Here is a 20,904-nt window from a genome sequence, read left to right as displayed (position 1 = left end):
CCCACTATGTGTTATAACCACTCTTATAGTTACATAGTTATAAAAATCAAATCAAATAATATAAATATTTACTAGACTATTACTGAATATATTGTTTCTGACCAGAAAACTAAAATCATTTTATTGGGATGAGGTTATAGATATTGACAAACTATTGTCACATTCTTACAGTTTGTCAGTTTTACAATTTTTCCCAATCAGACATCTTTATCGATCAATATTTATACAACCATAACCTTAACACCTAAACTCACGGTACATTTATCAGTTTTGAAATGAAATGAAATGTGGTTTAACGTCCTACTATTCTGCTCCTACAGGGCAAATGAAGACAGGCATATACCATGCAGTGTGCTATAAGGGAATTCTGCAGGGATAGTGACGCTATGGCCTACTCTTGTTTCAAATTCCAACTGTCAAATGTTCTTTTACGTATGCAATCTATAATTTCTTAAAGTGACAATCTATATCGACATTACCAAGAATACTATTGAAAAAGAAATGAAATGAAATGGGGTTTAACGTCCTACTGTTCTGCACCGACTGGGCTAATGAAGACAGGCATACGCCATACAGTGTACTATGAGGGAAATTTTGCCCGAGCAGCGCCACTATGGCCTACTCTTATATCGCCTTCCAATCGCCAAGTGATCTTTTACATGCATGCCAATGTATACACAGGACCTAGGTTTCTGTCCAATCTAATCGACTATACATTGTCTGCAAGGCCCTCCGTTCTGCACCACTGACAAGGGGGAACCACGTCTGAAATCTGGATGAACTTTCTCGGTCAATGCAGGGATCGAACACAGGACTTCCAGGTTAGCAAGCTAACATCCTACTGTGGCTCCCACATCTATCAGAACTCTTTGATGCCATGGCATGTAAAATTCCACATCATTTAGTTAATGGTAAATGGTTGACAACATCAAAATCTATTGAACAGCTTTTAGTTAATATTAATTACAAGACACAGTTCTACATATGACAAGTAGTGAAATTTAATTGGATTGATCGAAATTCCAATAGGTGCTATTCATAGACTTGTTTTCTCTTACATATTTCTTAAATTTTTATTTTATGACAGAGGAGATCATTTTTGAATCGCTTTCACTTTAGAATTTTGCCTGTCTGTTAATTTATCACATATTTTTAGTATCATCCAAATTTTTTAAATTGCACATGTTCGAAATGAGATAGATATATAGTAATTATATATTATTCAAAGCAGGTAATTTGAGGTAACTCTTAATAGCTTTTAGTTCCTTTAGTGTCCGCTAAAGGTCATGGAGAGTTCGGGGGGGGGGGGGGGAGGGGAGGGAATGACTGTTTGCCTTACATCGTTGTTTTGATTGACATAGTTTGTTTATATCATTAATTGTACAAGATGTGAAGATTCATTAAAATTATAAAAATCCATTGTTTCGTCATTCCTCTGGCATAGTATCGAACAGCACACAAAAAACATAAATCACAATATATTTATCGTGCGTATTGCAAAGACTTTTTGTTCAAATAGTGAGTTTAGGTGATGTTTGCTTTTAATGCATCAATGTCTAAGATTTTTCCGGATATGAGCACTACTGAACAGCTTCTTCGGGTTTTCAGATTTATGGGTGTCTTCAGATTTTGAGTTATTTACAAATTACAGTAGTTAAGACATCAAAGACATGCCACTACATGCTTGAAACACATTTTATTAATTCTATAATCAATATGCTCATTAAAAACCTATTAAAATGTTTTATTACTGTTATATATCCATTATATAAAAATTATAAATCATTCTGCATGGTTTAATTCTTTTGACATGTCAAGGTAATGACTTTCAACCTTTGTATTGGATATGGAGCTAGGTTGGGGAGAGTGAATGCCTACATGTACTGCCTGTCCAACCTCGTGGGTTTTCTCCAGGTCCTCCGGTTTCTTCATACTGCTAAAGACCCCTACGCACAAGCGAATTATGTAAATAAAATTAAACCATATGTTAGTCCCGAAATGACCTAGTTTGTGTCGAGTGGACGTTAAACCCCATTCCTCTTTCTCCCACATGTACTTCTTACACCATTCAAATGCTAAACTGGTTTAAAAAACAATATCAATGCATTATGTAAGATTTAGATATATAAAGAGCCGACCGTTCTTGCTATAATAGTTAAAAAAAATAATAATAAATAAATTAATAATATATTGAAAATTGCATTCAAATTACATGATTCTGATCGAAGTTATCAGTGTTTCAAGATGTAGTATAGATTGTTTATTAACGTAGCAATGGTACTTGACAATCAAAACTATGTCTAGATTAGAGAGTTGATTATAGGCTTGTCATGTGAATAAATGTCTAAATAGTTTATATAACATTTGAAGCAAGAAAAAAGACCTCTGATGGACAGCTTTAGTTTTTACATTAAGATTAAGTTATTTAATTTTATTGTTTCAAGGCCAAGGTGGAGCAACTAAACAAGCTTAAATATTCCAGCCTGCTATCTGTCTTCGAGACAGCTTTTTTTTTCTCGTAAACTGGCTTATCTTTGTCATCTGAATGGATCAGCATAAATTGCCAGCGTTAGCTAGCTCAGCGCATATGTGCAATTTATTGCTCTGACACAACATTATCAATTCATCGACTGGGTTTATAAATACATCAAACTTTAAGAAATCTTATGGAGAATTAGCTAAACAATGGGTGTCATACATGAGGCAGACTATGTTTATTTTTACAACTTTGTATACATGTACAACATTACAAATGGGTATAATTCAGTATGTATATTAACATTATAAGGTTCCAAATTTTCTGAAAACTTAAAGCAGTGGATGTGAGCTAGGCAGTGAAAAGTGTCATGCACAAGGCAAGGCATGCTTATGTCTTATACAATATTACAAATTCATCTACTGGGTTAACACTGGAGATTAAGGTTATAACCTTCAATCTATTAAGGGGGGGTTGGATGGCTGAATGGTTGGCATGCGGGCGCTGTATCATAAGGTCTGTCATTGAGTCAACTGGCGTGGTTTCGAATCCCCGGTTGTACGATACAAGGAGTAGGGTCGCCTGTCTAACCTCGTGGGTTTTCTCCGGGTCCTCCGGTTTCCTCCCACTGCTAAAGCGAATGATTGAAATAAAATTAAAACCATATGTTAGTTCCGAAATGACCAAGTCTGTGTCAAGTGGATGTTAAACCCCATTTCTCTCTCTCTCTCTCTCAATCTATTAAGAAATCATAATACCCAGCAGATATATAGAGATGGTAATGGTTTTATCATCATATTATAATTAGTAACGCTAATATTACATATTAACACCTCATCCTACCCCCAATACTTCAACACTCTCGACTATTAGACCAGTAATGGTTAACTGATAGAAGCAAGTTTACAGGATATAATGTGATGTAATTGACAAGCCATATGTCAGTTTAACTATCATAATAAACATGATGATAACTGACTGTGATGTATTTTACAACTTGTTACATACAGCATATACACACATTATACTTAAAGGTCAACAAGTTATAAAAGGTTATCATGTGCATTACTGGAGAGAGAGAGAGAGAGAGAGAGAGAGAGAGAGAGAGAGGGGGGTGTTAACATCCACTCGACACAAACTAGGTCATTTCGGTATTAACACATGGTTCAATTTTATTTCAACAATTCGCTTGCGCATAGGGGTCTTTAGCAGTGGGAGGAAACCGGATAACCCAGTGAAAACCCACGAGGTTGGACAGGCGACCCTAATCCTTGTCACATACAAATAGGGAATCGAAACCATGCCAGTTGACTCAATGACAGACTTCCATGATACAGTGTGCACATGCTAAACATTCGGCCATCCACCCCCAGAGAAAGGGAGAGAGAGAGAGAGAGAGAGAGAGTTTGGCAGTGGAGGAAGCCCAGAAGGTTAGACAGGGTACTCTACTCCTTATGAACCAGTCTGGAATCAAAACCACACCACTTTAATCTATAACAGCCATTAAGATCCAAAGCACATACAGAGAAATGCTTGAACTTTCCAAATACATGAGTGGTACCAAGTGTTCAAGAAACAGTAAGCATACTTGTGCACAATGCAAATCACTACTTATAGCTGTCTAAATTTCAACAGTTGCAGCAACTTCATGAGGACATAAAGTGTTTATGTTTATTGGTATTGGATTAAATAAAAAGCTCATTATAAAACCTCTAATAGTCAGTGCAAGAGAACTGTGCTAATCATAACGACCAGACAGAAACCCAAAAGACAAACCCGTGGACACAAATCATATTTACACACATAACACAAGAACACTGTAAGTAATATATAATAATATTCATGTAAATGAAAAATACTAGACTAAGCAGTACAAATCTGGTACAAAAGCATACACTGTTTCACGCACAATACTTGCTATACATGTATCAAAGTGGATCGATAGTTAAGACTAGTATTTCAGAAGCCACAGGTAGACAAGAATATTAACCTCTCAAACATTCTAAATAATATGAATGTAAATAAATATTATAAATACTAAAAGCAGTATGAGTCTCACAAATAAAAAATATTATATAGGAGAAGCAGTATGAGTCTTCCCTAATAAAAATATGACATTTGCCATTATAATAATAAAATAGTGTTTATGTTAGAGTAGATGTTGATAACCTTTCGGTTATTATAACAATAGACTGATGATAGACTCCAGTAGGATATAAATATACTACATCTGTACAATATTAAATATAATTCCACAGAAAATGATAGAAACAAGCCCATTCTGCACAGAAAGAGAGAGAGAGAGAGAGAGAGATGGGGTTTAACGTCCACTAGACACAAACTAGGTCATTTTGGGACTGACATACAGTTCAATTTTATTTCAATAATTCACATACATGTAGGAGTCTTTAGCAGTGGGAGAAACCGGAGGACCCGAAGAAAACCCACGAGGTTTGGACAGGTGACCCTATTCCTTGTCGCATACAAACGAGCAGTTAACCCAATGACCTTATGATACAACGCGCACGCACTAACCATTCGGCTACCCAACCCCCTTGCACACTGCACACAAAGAACTATCTACTTTGTAATTCAGTGTTGAACTGCATGATTAATATTGATTATGTAATAATAAGTACAGGAGGACTGCACCACACACATACAATTACACAAGACAAATCTACGGACAAGACACAATATATAGAAATAACAACAACAAACATACATATCCTTTCAAGTGAATTGATCCGGGGGCAGGCCATAAGTATCCAATGATGAACTGTATGATGAATTATAATTTAAAGAATGCTCACTGTTTATATTCATTTTCAGACCATTCCCACACTAAATTCTATTAGATCTAACATGGGCATATATTAATACATCATTTTTACATAATAACAATTAGAACGGTAACGCCCACATAATCCAGGAAGTTACGGTCAGATATATGTTTATTGAAAGGAACCGAGATCTTTAGGATATAAACATATATTTTAAGTTTCATCAAGATCAGATAAAAACTGTGACTTCTAGAGGGTCCACAACCTTGGTATTACATACTTTTACACTATTTGCGTACAAGTAACAGCCATTTTGTCAGGCAGTTTCGGTCCGAAATTCGATCTCAACGATTATACGGGTGTAACAGTGATATTGAAACTTTTTTTTTAAATTGGATAAAAATTGTGGGCGTATAAAAAACCCAATTTGGTTTATGTTTACAACAATTTCAGCTCAAATTATTTTCTGTCATTAATTAGAGCGTCTCAAAATAATTATTTCTGAAACATGCATGTTTTTTTGTACTAAAGACTCTTGTATCTGTATGCAAGTAAAAGTGCAATCAGAGTCATGTTCATCATTAGGTACTAATTACATAGACAACATTAGATGGCCAATTTTCATGTTTTATTACTTTTAATTAAGTTTCAATTTTATGCAGTCATAATATATTATTAGTATACTGATGTATGAGCATAAGTTAATAGAGTTAATTAATACATGATAAACCAATTATATCTGTGCTGGATCATAAAAAGATGCAGACAGAGAGAAGATATAAATATGGAGATGGTGTAGGTAGTCCCCACTGAACAGAGAGAGAGAGAGAGAGAGAGAGAGAGTTTAATGTCCACTTGGCACACATCTCGGGACTAACATATGGTTCAATTTTATTTCAATAATTCCCTTGCCGCGTAGTGGTCTTTAGCAGTGGGAGGAAACATGTACACATTTAACCATTCGGCCACCCAACCCCCTCAAGTACAACAAACTTTGATAGAAAACAAGCAGTTGAATACATAACTGTTTAGGTCGTATGGCCAATTATCAAATGAAATGTCATGTAATAAACTCCTGTTTTATTCTACCTAAGTCTGATTCATTGGGGGGATATCTTTATGAGTATATGAACCATTGAAAGCTATCTGTACATTCATCAGTCCAAATGGCATTCTTCTATATCAGTTGTATATATAAGGTCCCTTCCACTGAAGTGATATCACAATGAAATTATTAGGTTGGATGAAGGTATTTACAAAAGTGATTTAACAAATTTAACGCATTTCGCAATAACAATGTGTAACAATATACATATAAGAAAAAGAAAAACAAAAAAAAAAACCAGACCAAACACATAGTCCAGTCAAATGGTAGGGTGGTACTACCCTCCTTTGAACTTTTTGAGTGTATATTGATGTCTTCAGGTAAAAATTATAAAGAAAACATTTGTATAAATTTGAATAGAAAAATTTGTCAAGTATGTGTATGTATTTGCTGAAAATCATTAAAACGCTTACCATACTTACCTGCATGTCATTTTTTTATAAAACATATAATCTTACATGTAATTGTATCTTAAAATCTTGTGCGGGTTAAAATATTTCAAGCATTTCAAATATTTGTAGTTGACATTTTCATTTTCAACAAATTACCTGAACAGGTACATATTTAACCTGCTCCATGTCTCTTATTATATACAACAAAATACTTATTATTCATGTCAACAAATGGCATGCACAGAGGCGTGAAAGAACATACAAACCTTTTCAACACTTATTAACTTAAGAAATAATTCACTTGAAAGCTTTCAACAAGTTATGTGTTCTTTTTCTATGAATGCTTTTAAACCATCTAAAGCTAAGACCGGGTAGTATTTTAATGTGATTATTATAGACCTTATGCAACCACAAGACAGTGTATTAATAAATTATCTAGTCGTGTGGTATTTTTGTAAGATTGTGATCAGACCTTTCAAATAGTTAACACCTTTTTACATGCTGGAGATTTGAATAGGGATAGAAAGTTTGAAATGTATAATACTTATGTATATTAATCGAACCAATGATTACAAATATACAAGGGCGGATCCAGAGACCACAGATGGCGAAGTCGCATATTGCGAAGCACTCAGCAGGGCGTTCAGGTGGCCTCCCGCGGATAATTTCGAAAATCAAAAGCCTGGAAATGTGATTTCCAGTGATCTGAGAATCTCATTCTAAAGTGCACCCATTGGATTGAGATTGAGGGGGGAGGGCATGTGCCACATTCACCCCCACTCCCTAAATCCACCCTTGAATACATGCTTATAAAATTGTTTTATATAAGCTGATAAAGCTTGTTTTCATATCCTGTATTATCATATTAATTCAGTAAAAGTTATTGCCTAACATATTGTTTAAGTCACAAGTATAGGTAACTGTATATATGCATGTACTTGTTTATAAAATGTAAAACAGGGTTTTAATAAAGATCATGACACTATAAACATGAATTGATAAACATCTTTGAACTGGATAGACCTATGTAAACTTACAATTGTCTTATATCTCAGTATTTTGTTTGCATCCAATGTAAACCAGAAATGCATGAAATTTATGCAATAATGTAAGTGATAAAAACTGTGATATAAAGTAATGTGAAGTATGTTATTTCCTGTTTAAAGGATGGCAATGTAAGATATAAATATGTTTATGCCTATTCTTGCATGTGATGAATAGTTTTAAATTAATGGGTGTGCTGGCTGGGGCCCAATATACTTTAATTCAGCTCTGGTAGTAAAACTTTCAATATACCTCTCTATTATGTGTGTATAACAATTATAACAATTATAAATTGACCACCTCTTTATAACAATTTATTAATCATAATCATGACTCCAGAAATATGCTAAATTGACTGACTGACAAAATTTTGAAGTGGAATCCCTGGTTATGATTATAAATTAATAAAGAGACAGTCAGTGAAATGATTATTTAAAGTGACCTACCATTGTACCAATTAGGATGTAATTGGTCAGGTCTTTCCTCTGGGATAAGTTCCATGTTACATTTTATTTACTTTAAAACCATTTACCTCCCTTGTAATCTGAAATAAATATAACTGGTATTAAGATTCATAGATCAATAAAACTAGTAATGGAGTTCTATCTATAATCATGTATGATGTGAGATAACTGGATAAACTGAAAATCTGACATGAATTAATTGAAATTCAAATTTTATGCTAGCCTGGGCCCCTTATTCACGAAAACTTAAACGAGGATAAAATCGAAATTTTAAGAAATACTGCAATTCGATTGGCTGACCAGTAAAATCAATTTCCATATATCCAATGAAGTTGCAGTATTTCTTAAAATTTCGATTTTATCTTAGTTTAAGTTTTTGTGAATAAGGGCCCCGGAAATAAGGTACCTGTCACAGACAAGGTCAGGAACAAATTCACAGCTTCTGGTCAGATGTTTTTTTCCTGATACTATTAATACTTGTTTGGACAAAAGTTAAAATGATCAGGTACTATTCCAGCAGTGCCAGACATTTTGTCAGGTAAATCAAAAATCATTATTTCCACGCCTTCAGATTTAATTCTGATGTGATGACTCCACTGGTTGGTACCCCCCCCCCCCACCTCCGAGACTGCCTTCTGCAGACAAACTGTTGTACCAAATCCAAACGGTGACAATTGTCATGCATAAAGCAGTGTATTCATACCCTTTATAAAGAACACCAGATACCATTTCTCATCAATTTTGCGAAGTTTGCATAGTTTACTATTTCTGATGTATTTTGTATTATATAAACTACTTGTTAATTTACTGTTATTGTTAGAAACTTGTCTACCTTCCTACTGTCAGCATGTGGTTGAGACAGACAGGTACTATATCGTTTAACCAAAACCACGCACAAAATTTTTAATCCTTAATTACAGTAGTTACACAATTTTAGAATCCACAAAAAAAATGTCTATAGCATAAACAATCGTTTAACGCTTTCAGTTTGGAGAAAAACAATTAAAATCTTCGTAGGAAATCACAATAACCTAACTACATATTTGCCTGCACTATAGAAACTGTATCTGGCCTGAATGTATTTTGAGCATGATCGAAGAAAATGGCGTAGATGCACAAATACCCTGTATCTTACACAAGCAAACACTAATTACATTCTTCTTATCGTCTCAGATTAGCATGAGATACAGAAATACCTTTTATAACACAAGAAAATCATGAAAATTCCAAAAATCTTCATGTAGGTATTTCTTGTTGTAGTGACAGAGTAAGGTAAGATGTCTAATATGAATGATGAATTGCTGTCATTAAAAGGGAATTACAATAATTTATGTTTCAACTCCACTCAAAGATCTTATACAAACATTTATTATCCCACTTAAAAAACCCAATGAGATCTTTATTTGTAACATGATTTTGTTACACCTTAACGCCAATCCATCAATACTAAATATTTAGATATCCATATTAATTAGATGAGCCACCTCTTTTTGTAGAAAGGAGAGATTTTGTAAATATTTATTATCAGGAATAGATGCCATACAGCTGTTTTAGCGAGGAATTATAAACAGTTTATTCACATAATGTCATATTCATTAATATCTCATTACGGACATGTATATCTGCAATAAACATGGAATCTGCGAAAAATGAACAAAAACTTTTGTAAAAATAGTTTCTATCCATCACTTTACAGAAATTAACTATTGCTACAGGTGTATTTTACTGATAAAAGAGTCATATTTTAAAATAGGTAAAAAGTGGTTTCATATCAACATTTCTCTAGAAACGCATGGTAGATTTGTCTAAATGAATAGCTCTTTTTTAATTCCTATGTAATGAATGCAATTTGATTCTTGTGTTTTTCTGTCTTGGTTTTGAATCCTTGTGTGGGCTGTGAAGAGACATAATGATTTTCTAAGTATGGTTTTCGCTTGTCAAGAGTGATGGTGCATGTGGGTCGGACATTCCATATTCTAATAAATACAATCTGAAACCTTCTCTATAACCCTGTTTACATCACAAATTTTAAGCATGCTAGGCATGGTACCAGACACAGCACGATTAATTTGTTCGTAGTGTAAACAGTACAAACATAAGGGTGCCATACTGAGTAACGTGCCCAATGAATTGAGGTAGGCACGGCAAGGTTAAATTTTCGTGGTGTAAACGGTTCTCAGTATGGATTACTGCATATGCGCCAAATGAACATTGATCCTTTATCCCGCAAACTTTGACAGTTCTGTTCAATCATTGGTTCTGTCATCAGTTCTGTCAAAATGGCTGCCCAAACTAAAACAACCGCCATAATTGTTTTCATCCGGGTAATTTACAAGGTACTGAAATTAAAATTCTGGGAAGAGTTCCACATTTGGCATGCCTGGGACAGTTCCGAGAACAGTTATTTTAGAGTAATATAAACGGGACAATTTCTTGAAATTTATCGCGTCCTGGTACCATGTCGAGAATAGTACGCTTATTGCGGCCAAGTGTAAACAGGGCTTATTTCTGTCCAGGTATTGAATCTTTGTGTGGGCTGTCAAGTTGATATTCCAGTAGAATGAAGAACTAAGATCCTGTACACAAACAACATAACCTGATTCATATATCGGTTTCACAAATGGATCAATTTTTTATTCATTTAAATAATTTATTGATGGATGTGTGAGTGATCTCCAGGGTTCATATTGATGTCTCCTTATTTCAGTGCAAAATAAGTATAAACTTACATTAGCCTTACTTCATTCAATTTTCTTTTACAAATTTATCAAATCTAATAGATGATTATTCAATTAATGAACTCAAGGGTATGTACATGTATTGAAGTTTATTCATTTCAGTAGAATAAGCATAAACTTATATTAGCCTAAATTCATGCAAACATATAAAGAGTCCAGGGAAAGAACGATCCAAGTCACATTTTTGTCTTTTTGCATAAAAGGCAAAACAGTCTTTTGGATGAGAATGCTTGATGCATGGGTTTAATTACAACTTCAAAATGATGTTTAATATGACTCATAATTACCAGTACAACAACTGACTTCCACTTTTCAGCCAAATTAAGGTCAAATAAAGGGTCTGATGGACGTATTTGTCCGGGAGACCATTTCAGAAGGGCCTTGGTTCGATGTGACTCTGATTGTTTTTACCTGAAATTGATTGTTCCTCAGAAAGCTTATACAATTAATTTGCTACCAGATGGTGCCATTAACTGGGGTTCATTGGAAAAGTGACTTAGATCGTTCTTCCCTGGGGCTCTTCATATTTTATTAGTGGTTAAAATCAAGAAATGAATGAAAATCTGATCCTTACAAAACTAGTCTCTAGTTCTGAAATGTTTTCTGATTTTTATATATAGATATTTAATTAATTATTTCAATAGTTTATTTATTGTAAGTCGCAAAGTAGAATGTTAAAACCCATTTCGTTTCATTGTCAGTCTCTATCAAAAGGTACAGAATGAGGGGTGTATGTATTGAAATATATTTATTTCAAAGTATATGAATCATAAGCCTATATGAAAAGATACAGATTTAAGGGTATGTATTGATATCTAATTATTTCAATGGTATATTAGAGTGTATATAAATCATAACGCTATATGAATAGATAGAGATATAAAGTAGGATATTGATCCTATCGTAAGATTATTAAACATTAAAAGGTATCAAACTGTCACTTGGATCTTGTCATAAACTACAGACAAATTAAGCAAGTGGACCACCCATTGCCCATCAACAGACATCTTTAAAGTGCACTGTCTTTCAAAATGTCCACCAGACCAAAACACCTGAAGATATTTTTGTAAATCTTTTTATAAAGAACAGATAACCATTATTTCAACTACATTTATCAATATAATATTTCGATCTTCAGGTCCAATAACTTCTGTGAATAAACACGAAATAGTGGTGAGAAACTTTGCTATAATTATACTTAGGCAGCTATGGGTATGAATGAACTTCTTGATCTAATGAATCACAGAGAGAGAGAGAGAGAGAGAGAGAGAGAGATGGGTTTATAGTCCACTTGACAAAAACTAGGTTATTTTGGGACTAACACACGGCTCAATTTTATTTCAATAATTCGATTGCGCGTAAGGGTGTTTAGCAGTGGGAGGAAATCGGCGGATGACCCTGAGAAAACCCACGTGGTTGAACAGACGACCCAAATACTTGTCATGTACAATCGGACGGGGAATCGAAACCACGCCAATTGACTAAATGACACCTTATATGATACAGCGACCTTATGATACAGCGCGCACATGTTTACCACTTAGCCATTCACCCCCCACCCATTGTATGATGCACATGCTAACCATTCAACCATCCCCCCCCCATTGAGTAAGGTGCTGGCTCTCTAACCAGGACATCCCTATTTCGCTCCTTTTCTGGTATTGGCCGAGGAAGTTTCTCATAATTCTCCAGCATAGTTTGTTCTTGTCAGTGGTGTAGGACTGAGGGGTTGGCAAAAAAATGTATTTAGTTGTTTGGATGGGACCTTGGTTCTAGTTGAGCAAGTTCCACTGGATTTTCCGCAGGTCAGCGGTGTAAGACTGTGGGATTAGCAAAGAAATATATCTAGTCGTTTGGATGGGAAAAACAAGGTACACGCTGGTATACACAGAAAAAAAAACATTGGCTGTTGGAATTCAATGAAGATAAAGCAGAAATGCTGCAGTTCAGGCAAAATTTCTCTCATAGCACTCAGACCGGCAAATGAGAGAAAGAGAAATGGGGTTTAACGTCCACTAGCATAAACTAGGTCATTTTGGGACTAATATATGGTTCAATTTACCCTACTTCCTGTAATGTACAAGCGGGGAATCGAAACCATGCCACTTGACTCAATGACAGACCGTATGATTTAACGCTGTAAATCATTTCGCCACCCAAACCCCTGACTGGCGTATGAAGAGTGGGTTGTTGACAGTTAAATCTTACTTCTTTTCTTTTCTGCAGCCATTTAAAGAGGACATACTCATACTATACTTATATAACAAATTTTCAGTTTATTTACAGATCTCATGCTGTGCGATAAAAACATGTCTGTGATGTGACAATCAAGTGAAAAAAAAGAAGATGAATGGCAAGATGAAAGAAAAGTCTGCACAATATTAAGCACACCACATACAATAGTAATTAATCAGGGAAAAAAAATGTAAACGAGTTGGCTCTTTCAACTAACCACTTGCTATATAATTTATAACCATCTTAGTCTGACAGAAACCGTCATCTTGCACCAAACTCATATTATTTTTTTATCTGTAGACAAATCAGCTAAAGAAACTGTCATCTTGCACCTAACTGCTATTATTTTTTTTCTGTAGACGAATCTACCTAGCAAGTTAGACAATCTTTATGTAGATGTGTCTTGTATAAATCTGCTATTAATTTTTATCTGTAGACAAATCAGTCTGGTAATTTAGACAATTACTCCATCGATTGTCGTAGTCTGTATCTCTTAGTATGGTAAGAAATGAAATGAAATGTGGTTTAATGTCCTACTGTTCTGCTCCACTCCGACTGTCCAAACAGCAGCTCTATGGCCTACTCTAATATCGAATTCCTGAGGCGAAGGAATCTGTTACATGCACGAAAATGTGAACATGGGGCCTTGTTTTTACGTCCCTTCCGAACCACTATACATTGTCCCTTGCCAGACCCTCGGCCAACACCAGGATCAAACACAGGTCCTCCAGGTTCAGGAACCTACGTCTTAATCATCGAGCAACCACAGCTCTGAGACGTGGTAAGAAAAACGATGAACAAGAAAAAAGCACAGCAGTACATTTGCTTCAAATTTCTGTGCCAAATTTGCATTTTTCAATATAAATATCAAATCTTTCATTGCTTAATCGATGCTAAAATGTACTTAATTTATCATTTAACAAAGAAAACAAAATAAAAATATCATTGGTATATAAACTCCTGGCCAGAATTAAAAGAGGCTGATTAAATCATTTTAACCAACAATTTTTATAATAGGTGCTTCTGGCTTGTGTTGAATATACTGAATTTAACTGAACCATTTTTCAACTTATATTCTTTTCAAGATTTTTAGTCGCCCGCAGACCAACTAATATTTGTGGGTGTCCAACAAAACACAAACGTTTTATACCCTTTTTAAAATTTCCCGCAAATGAGGAATGTTCAACGCAACTGACCAACATTTGTTCAAAAGAGACCGATATTGATGTTACATGATTGACTCAAACATCACATGGTCACAAAATGGCAACAGCAGACCAATGAAGATGGCCATACAATGTGCTATGATTCTCATAGATGAGTGGTATGAGGTCTTCCTGAAATAGTAGGCATACCCCGAGTTGTGGATGGATAACTGCAATATTCGCACTGTTAAAGTAAAAACAGTGTTGTATTATAACATGTTCCAAAATATCTTTTATTTTTGAAGATTGTACATTTTCTTTGAAAGAAACTTTGACTTATTCTACAGTTTAATATGATCAAATTCAAACAACTTTAAATTTTAAGGGGAAGCTTGAAATATTTCAGAGTATGGGAACCATGACATAAATCCTTGCTTCTTTTAGCTTACTGAACATGTAAGCAGAAATGGCGATAAAATAATATAATTAAAATTCTAAGCACTTTCATAGATTACTTCTGAAACTCTCATAAATCTTGCTTCAATTATTCAAATCGTAATTCCCCGTAAATTACGGATATAAAACAAGGAAAGAAGATAAAATTGCCGTTATTTCAGACAGAGTCAATCGCATTGATTTTCACCTTAAATTAAGTGATAAGTTTATAAGAGGACGAGTTATTTTAACATGCATTTCAAAGATACCCAAGAGAAATGTGGTTTTATTTTAGCAAGGTTGACATTATCAGAAGTCTACAGTACAGGGTGAGTCTATTTTCGTCTGTCTGGAGTGTCTATAAAAAAATTCTGATATTGAAAGAAAGATTTATTAAAGGAACAACCAGTTTGTCTATTGGATATCTTACAAGTGTGACCGGTGTTGGTATGTATGGGGGGGGGGGGTGCGAATAGTTAATTCTTGTGCATTGGATCTGTCATTGAGTCAAGTGGTGTGGTTTCGATTCCCCGCTTGTACGTGAGACAAGGAGTAGCATTTTCTCCCGGTCCTTCGGCTTCCTCCCACTGCTAAAGACCCCTATGCGTAAGGGAATTATTGAATTAAAATTTTGCAATATTTCCTTTGAACAATATAAACAAGCCAGCTCCACATGATTTAATCCAAGTCAGAAGATTATCTAGCGTTAATATTTTGGTTTGGTTTTCTTAATCAAATGTTAAATAATTTTCAGATCAAACAAGTTGTGAAAAATTAGATCATGTCTGAAATGCACAATTTCATAATAAACTGAAAAGATTACAAATGAGTAAATCCGAACTGCTCCAGGTTTCAAAAATACCTGAAAGATGATAATTCAAAATACCTGAGAAGATAATAATCCAAAATACCTGAAAGATGATAATTCAAAATACCTGAGAAGATAATAATCCAAAATACCTGAAAGGTACTAATCCAAAATACACAAAAAGATGATTGATAATCCAAATACCTGAAAGATGCTAATCCAAAATACCCCAAAAGATGACTGATAATCCAAATACATGAAAGATGATGATCCAAAATACCTGATGATAATCCAAAATATCCAAAAAGATGATTGATAATCCAAATAGTACCTGAAAGATGATAATCCAAAATAAATGAAAAGATGATAATCCAAATTAGATCCTTTTACAAAGCTGTATTCAAGTTCAAGCTATTACTCCGGGTAATTTTAAGTATTGTATGTGTTCTCTTTATATAACCACTGATACCAATTCTCAATTGATGAGCTCACAAATAGTTGATCAACTTTTCTATTTTATTATGTATAAACGAATTACTGGTAATCCAAACTGAGTGTAGACAACTACTCCATATAACTTTAAGTTGTGACAACTGTCACGTTAGAGACAGAAGACTGACTACATGTATGTCTGCTTTTTATGTAACATCTGATACCACTTCACATTTGAGAAACTCACAAATTTTTGTTCTAATTTTGTACTTTTAACTCGTATAAAAGAGATACTGGTAATCCAACGTGTCTCTTTCTGTAAAATATATCAACATCTCTCTCTAACCAATTAGTACCAGGAATTCAATTTGGCACCACTTGCTGGTGCCATGGTTTTTCTAGGAGTGTGTAAGCTATCAAGGAAAAGAATGAAGTCAGTATATTACATAAACACATCTATCCTTGCACTAGTTTCTATATCATGTACTAGTTAATAGAAAAGATTCTCTCATCAATTTTATGGATAATAGAATATTGGATAGTAATTGGATTAATCAACAAGTTCAAAACAGCAAGCCATAAAAGAACAATAAAGTATATCTCAATTCTAAAAGGTCACAAAGTGCAGCCAGTAACAATAATCAGTGAGCCCAGCATATAATCCGGTGGCTAAAGGGTGGGTGGGGGGTTGCCACTTGAGCTGTGAATTTATGAGATCAAGTTTTTCTAGAGCAGTTTTTTGCATAGATTCCGAATCTGGGTGGTGATCAGGCGTTTTGAGGTGGTGATCAGGCATTTCTGAGATATGGGAGGGGGTTCAATGTCTACAATTGGGGGGAAAATGTGATAATGTTGACATAAATGATGATTGTGTTATATATTAATAAAACATTAATTTCTAGGGCTGTCCATCTCTAAATAAGTGTATATGATGTCCTGGGACAACTGTTTTGATTTGTGGGAAGGTGGGAGAAGGTAAATGTCATTCCAAAACAGTGTCTTTATCATGATATTAAATAAGCATACCTTATTTTTATGTATTGGTGAGGTTCAGCCATACACTATCAAATATAACCCTTAAATTTTATCTTGGTGAACTATGTTACATCCCCTCTATTGGACATTAAATAACTGAAATGAAATGGGGTTTAATGTCCTACAGTGTGCTATGAGGGAAATTTTGCCCGGGCACTGGCACTATGGCCTACTCTTATATCAAATTCCCACTGTCAAGGGTTCTTTTACGTGTATGCCAATGTGTACACAGGACCCCGATTTTACGTACCATCTGAATGACTAGACAGTTGTCCTTGTCATGGCCCTCTGTCCTGCACCACTGACAAGGGGAAACCACATTGGAAAATCCTGATGAACTTTCTCGACCAATGCAGGGATCGAACACCCTACCTCCAGGCTACGTTAAATAACAGAGTAAAGCATACATTATCGCATGCATAACACCTGTCACTAAACGAAAATTAACATCCTCGATGAGATTGGCTATAAACTAAGAAATATCCACTTTTTAAATGGCTATAAACTAAGAAATATCCACTTTTTAAATGTTATCTAAGAGAAAATGTCACTGTAAAACAGTCCCTTTAAAATGACATAAAATAAAAAATCAAGCATACCATATCTCATTCACATCACCTGTAACTAAATAACAGCTCTAAACATCCTCATCTAATTCAATTAGCTACACACTACAAAATATCAACTCTTAAATGTTATCATGAAATGTGATTCAAAAACATCAAACAAAAGAGTGAGCATACCTTATCGCATGCACAACACCTGTCACTAAATGACAGCTCTCAACATCTTCACCTAACGAGCTAAGAGTATAAACTATCAAATATCAACTCCCAAATGTTATCTTGGTGAACTGTGATTGTGAAACACTCCCTATACCGTGACATTAAATAACAAGAGGTAACAGAGATATGCAGAAGTATGAATCAGATGAATGGTGGGGGATCCAACCATGAAAGACTTGACACGACTTTGATGTTAAAATTCTAGCCTTTCAATTTCTCTCCCACTACTTTCACTGTGGGTGACTTACTCTCACTGATCGCCACTTGACATTTACGGCTTGTCGTAACGTAATTACAATTTTTCAAGATGTAAGCAGACGATGTAAGTGTTTCTATGTTTTAACTAATTTTCGAATGGGTCTACTTTGCCTAACAGCATTTTTTTTTCTTTTTTAAAATAACACATACGCTAATACGAAACTAGAATTTTTAAGATGTAATTTGTAAGAAACGAGCTTAAATTAAATAATATTTATGTCTTGCACAGTACATCAATATTCTTTTTATCTTACTACAAGAACACCTCAAATGATACGGAATTAGATTTTGTAAGATGTTAGTTGAAAAAGATTGTTAAAAAATAATTAGTATTTTCTTTTACAACTTTTAACAAATTATACACACCTTCAAAAATATGAAATTATAACTTATAAGCAATTAAAACTTTCTTTTTGGACCTTTCAATTACACTTCTGAAAACATCAAATAATACTAATTAAATATACCAAATAATAACTGAAAGTTTTTATGATTAATAAGAAATTTTTATGGAAAGTCTATAGAAAATTAAATTATTACAAAATTACTGTTAAAAAATAAACAACCCAATTGATTACTGATGTATAATAATTAATTTTTGAACAGTTGTCTGGAAATTAAACTCTTGTAAATTAGACACTCATTATCAAAATTAATCAGTCAACTGGACACAAGTACAAATTAGATGATTTTTGGTGATTTTAAATGATTTTTACAATATTTTAAACAAAGATTTGATATTGAATGAATTTGAAAGAAATTAGTGCTAAATACACAAGATTAAACGATATCCAGGTTACAGTGTTTTTCATCCCATCCAAACAACTAGATCTTTTTCTTTGAAAGGTCCTTCCGTCCTGCACCACTGACAAAGGGATATCAGACTGAAAATCATGAGGCCCTTTCCCAGGTTACAGTGTTTTTCATCCCATCCAAACAACTAGATCTTTTTCTTTGAAAGGTCCTTCCGTCCTGCACCACTGACAAAGGGATATCAGACTGAAAATCATGAGGACCTTCCTCAGGTTACAGTGTTTTTCATCCCATCCAAACAACTAGATCTTTTTCTTTGAAAGGTCCTTCCGTCCTGCACCACTGACAAAGGGATATCAGACTGAAAATCATGAGGACCTTCCTCAGGTTACAGTGTTTTTCATCCCATCCAAACAACTAGATCTTTTTCTTTGAAAGGTCCTTCCGTCCTGCACCACTGACAAAGGGATATCAGACTGAAAATCATGAGGACCTTCCTCAGGTTACAGTGTTTTTCATCCCATCCAAACAACTAGATCTTTTTCTTTGAAAGGTCCTTCCGTCCTGCACCACTGACAAAAGGATATCAGACTGAAAATCATGAGGACCTTCCTGGAGACAACCCCGGGAGACAACCCAGGATCTTCATACTCACCCAAGCTACCAATTCGTCAACTATGTCAAGGGTTGTACTATAATGCTTCACAATTGCAAGGTAATGCCACATCTGTTGATCTGTGAGAATAGCTCATAAAATTAAATGAAATAAATATAACAGTTGGGGATATTCTTGAAATTCTTGATGAAATGGCTAATAAAATATAGAAGAGTAGCAATCAACAGTATATACCGGTAAGCCTAGTCAATTGTACAAATCAATCAAATAATTGTTATCATTGATCTAAATGTCAACACAAATAATTGTTATCATCTATCATAGTATGTATTCACTGATCAATCAATTTATAAACATTCATTCAACTATCATAGTTTTACAGTCTAGACAAAATCGTGGGCAATGGCTTGAACAAATGTATTATATACACCATTCAGTTAAACTGGTTCAAAAACAATGGCAATCGTTCGGCCAATTTAAAATTTTAACACAAGGGTGTGGCAAATAAACCAGTTTAAAAACACCACCTCTGTACCTGTCTTCGAGATAGCTTTTCTTAAAAAAGAAAGTTGGCTTTCTTGACTGTGTGTTTGGGGCAGCTTGAAAAATGCCAACTCCAGTCAGCTTTATGCCTATGCATAATTAACTTTAATCTCTAACTGATGAGGTCAAAATAGTTTGGCCTATAGTGAACCCTCCACTCTCCTGGCTTCGATAACATTTCATGCTCATTTCAGATGAAACATTTTGAACCATACCCAAACAGCTCGAAACACCGGCAGGCTATGTGTGCATAACCCCATAATAATCTGTTGTATTCTTTTACTCAGAAAAACCAAATATATACCAAGTAGCAAAATATCAAAGACATTTTTTTGTCGAAAGGTGTTCTGCCACCAACATGGCCAGAAGACCTTATTGTTTGGCAATAAAATTTGCCCACTTGGTGCACAGCTAGATAAAACCTTCAAATCCCTCAAGGACAACCTTCCACAGTTAAAGATCCCCGGGAGCACTACTGAATTATTGAAGAGGTATTGTACGGTGGTGATTTGTCTGTGTTAAGAAATATCAATCTGTCTGTCTCTTCCCTTTCTTTGTGTGTGTGTGTGTGTGTGTGTGTGTGTGTGTGTTTTTGTGAGTGGGTTTGGGGAACTCTCTTTCTCTCTCTCTCTCTCACTCTCTCTCACAATATTTCACTTGGGCATAATGGTCTACCAGTGGGAAGAAACTAGAGGACCCAGAGGGCAGAGATCACCCATAAGGCTGGGCAAAATAAAATTGGTATGGGCCTAAAGACAGAATTAAAGAATAGTTCACAGTAGTAGAGAGTACAGGTGTTAACATTTGATACAATTCAGGTAAGAACAGGTAACTCTAACACAATCATCAGATGTTGG

General features: G+C 34.7%; 1 protein-coding gene across 1 annotated transcript in view; it reads right to left on the bottom strand.

Annotated features, from left to right (window-relative positions):
• The window catches only part of LOC126822216 (protein TANC2), a 246,533-nt gene that overhangs the window by 170,945 nt on the left and 54,684 nt on the right, over positions 1-20,904 (bottom strand). Inside the window, exon 3 of the mRNA XM_056101390.1 lies at positions 8,247-8,344. Within this exon, the coding sequence (XP_055957365.1) occupies positions 8,247-8,301 (55 nt within the window). The 5' untranslated portion in view covers positions 8,302-8,344. The remainder of the gene's footprint in view (positions 1-8,246; positions 8,345-20,904) is intronic.

The sequence above is a fragment of the Patella vulgata genome, chromosome 5, assembly GCF_932274485.2.
Source record: "Patella vulgata chromosome 5, xgPatVulg1.2, whole genome shotgun sequence".
Classification (NCBI taxonomy): domain Eukaryota; kingdom Metazoa; phylum Mollusca; class Gastropoda; family Patellidae; genus Patella; species Patella vulgata.
The sequence above is the reverse complement of the archived record's forward strand: the minus strand, read 5'-3'. Positions and strand labels throughout refer to the sequence as shown.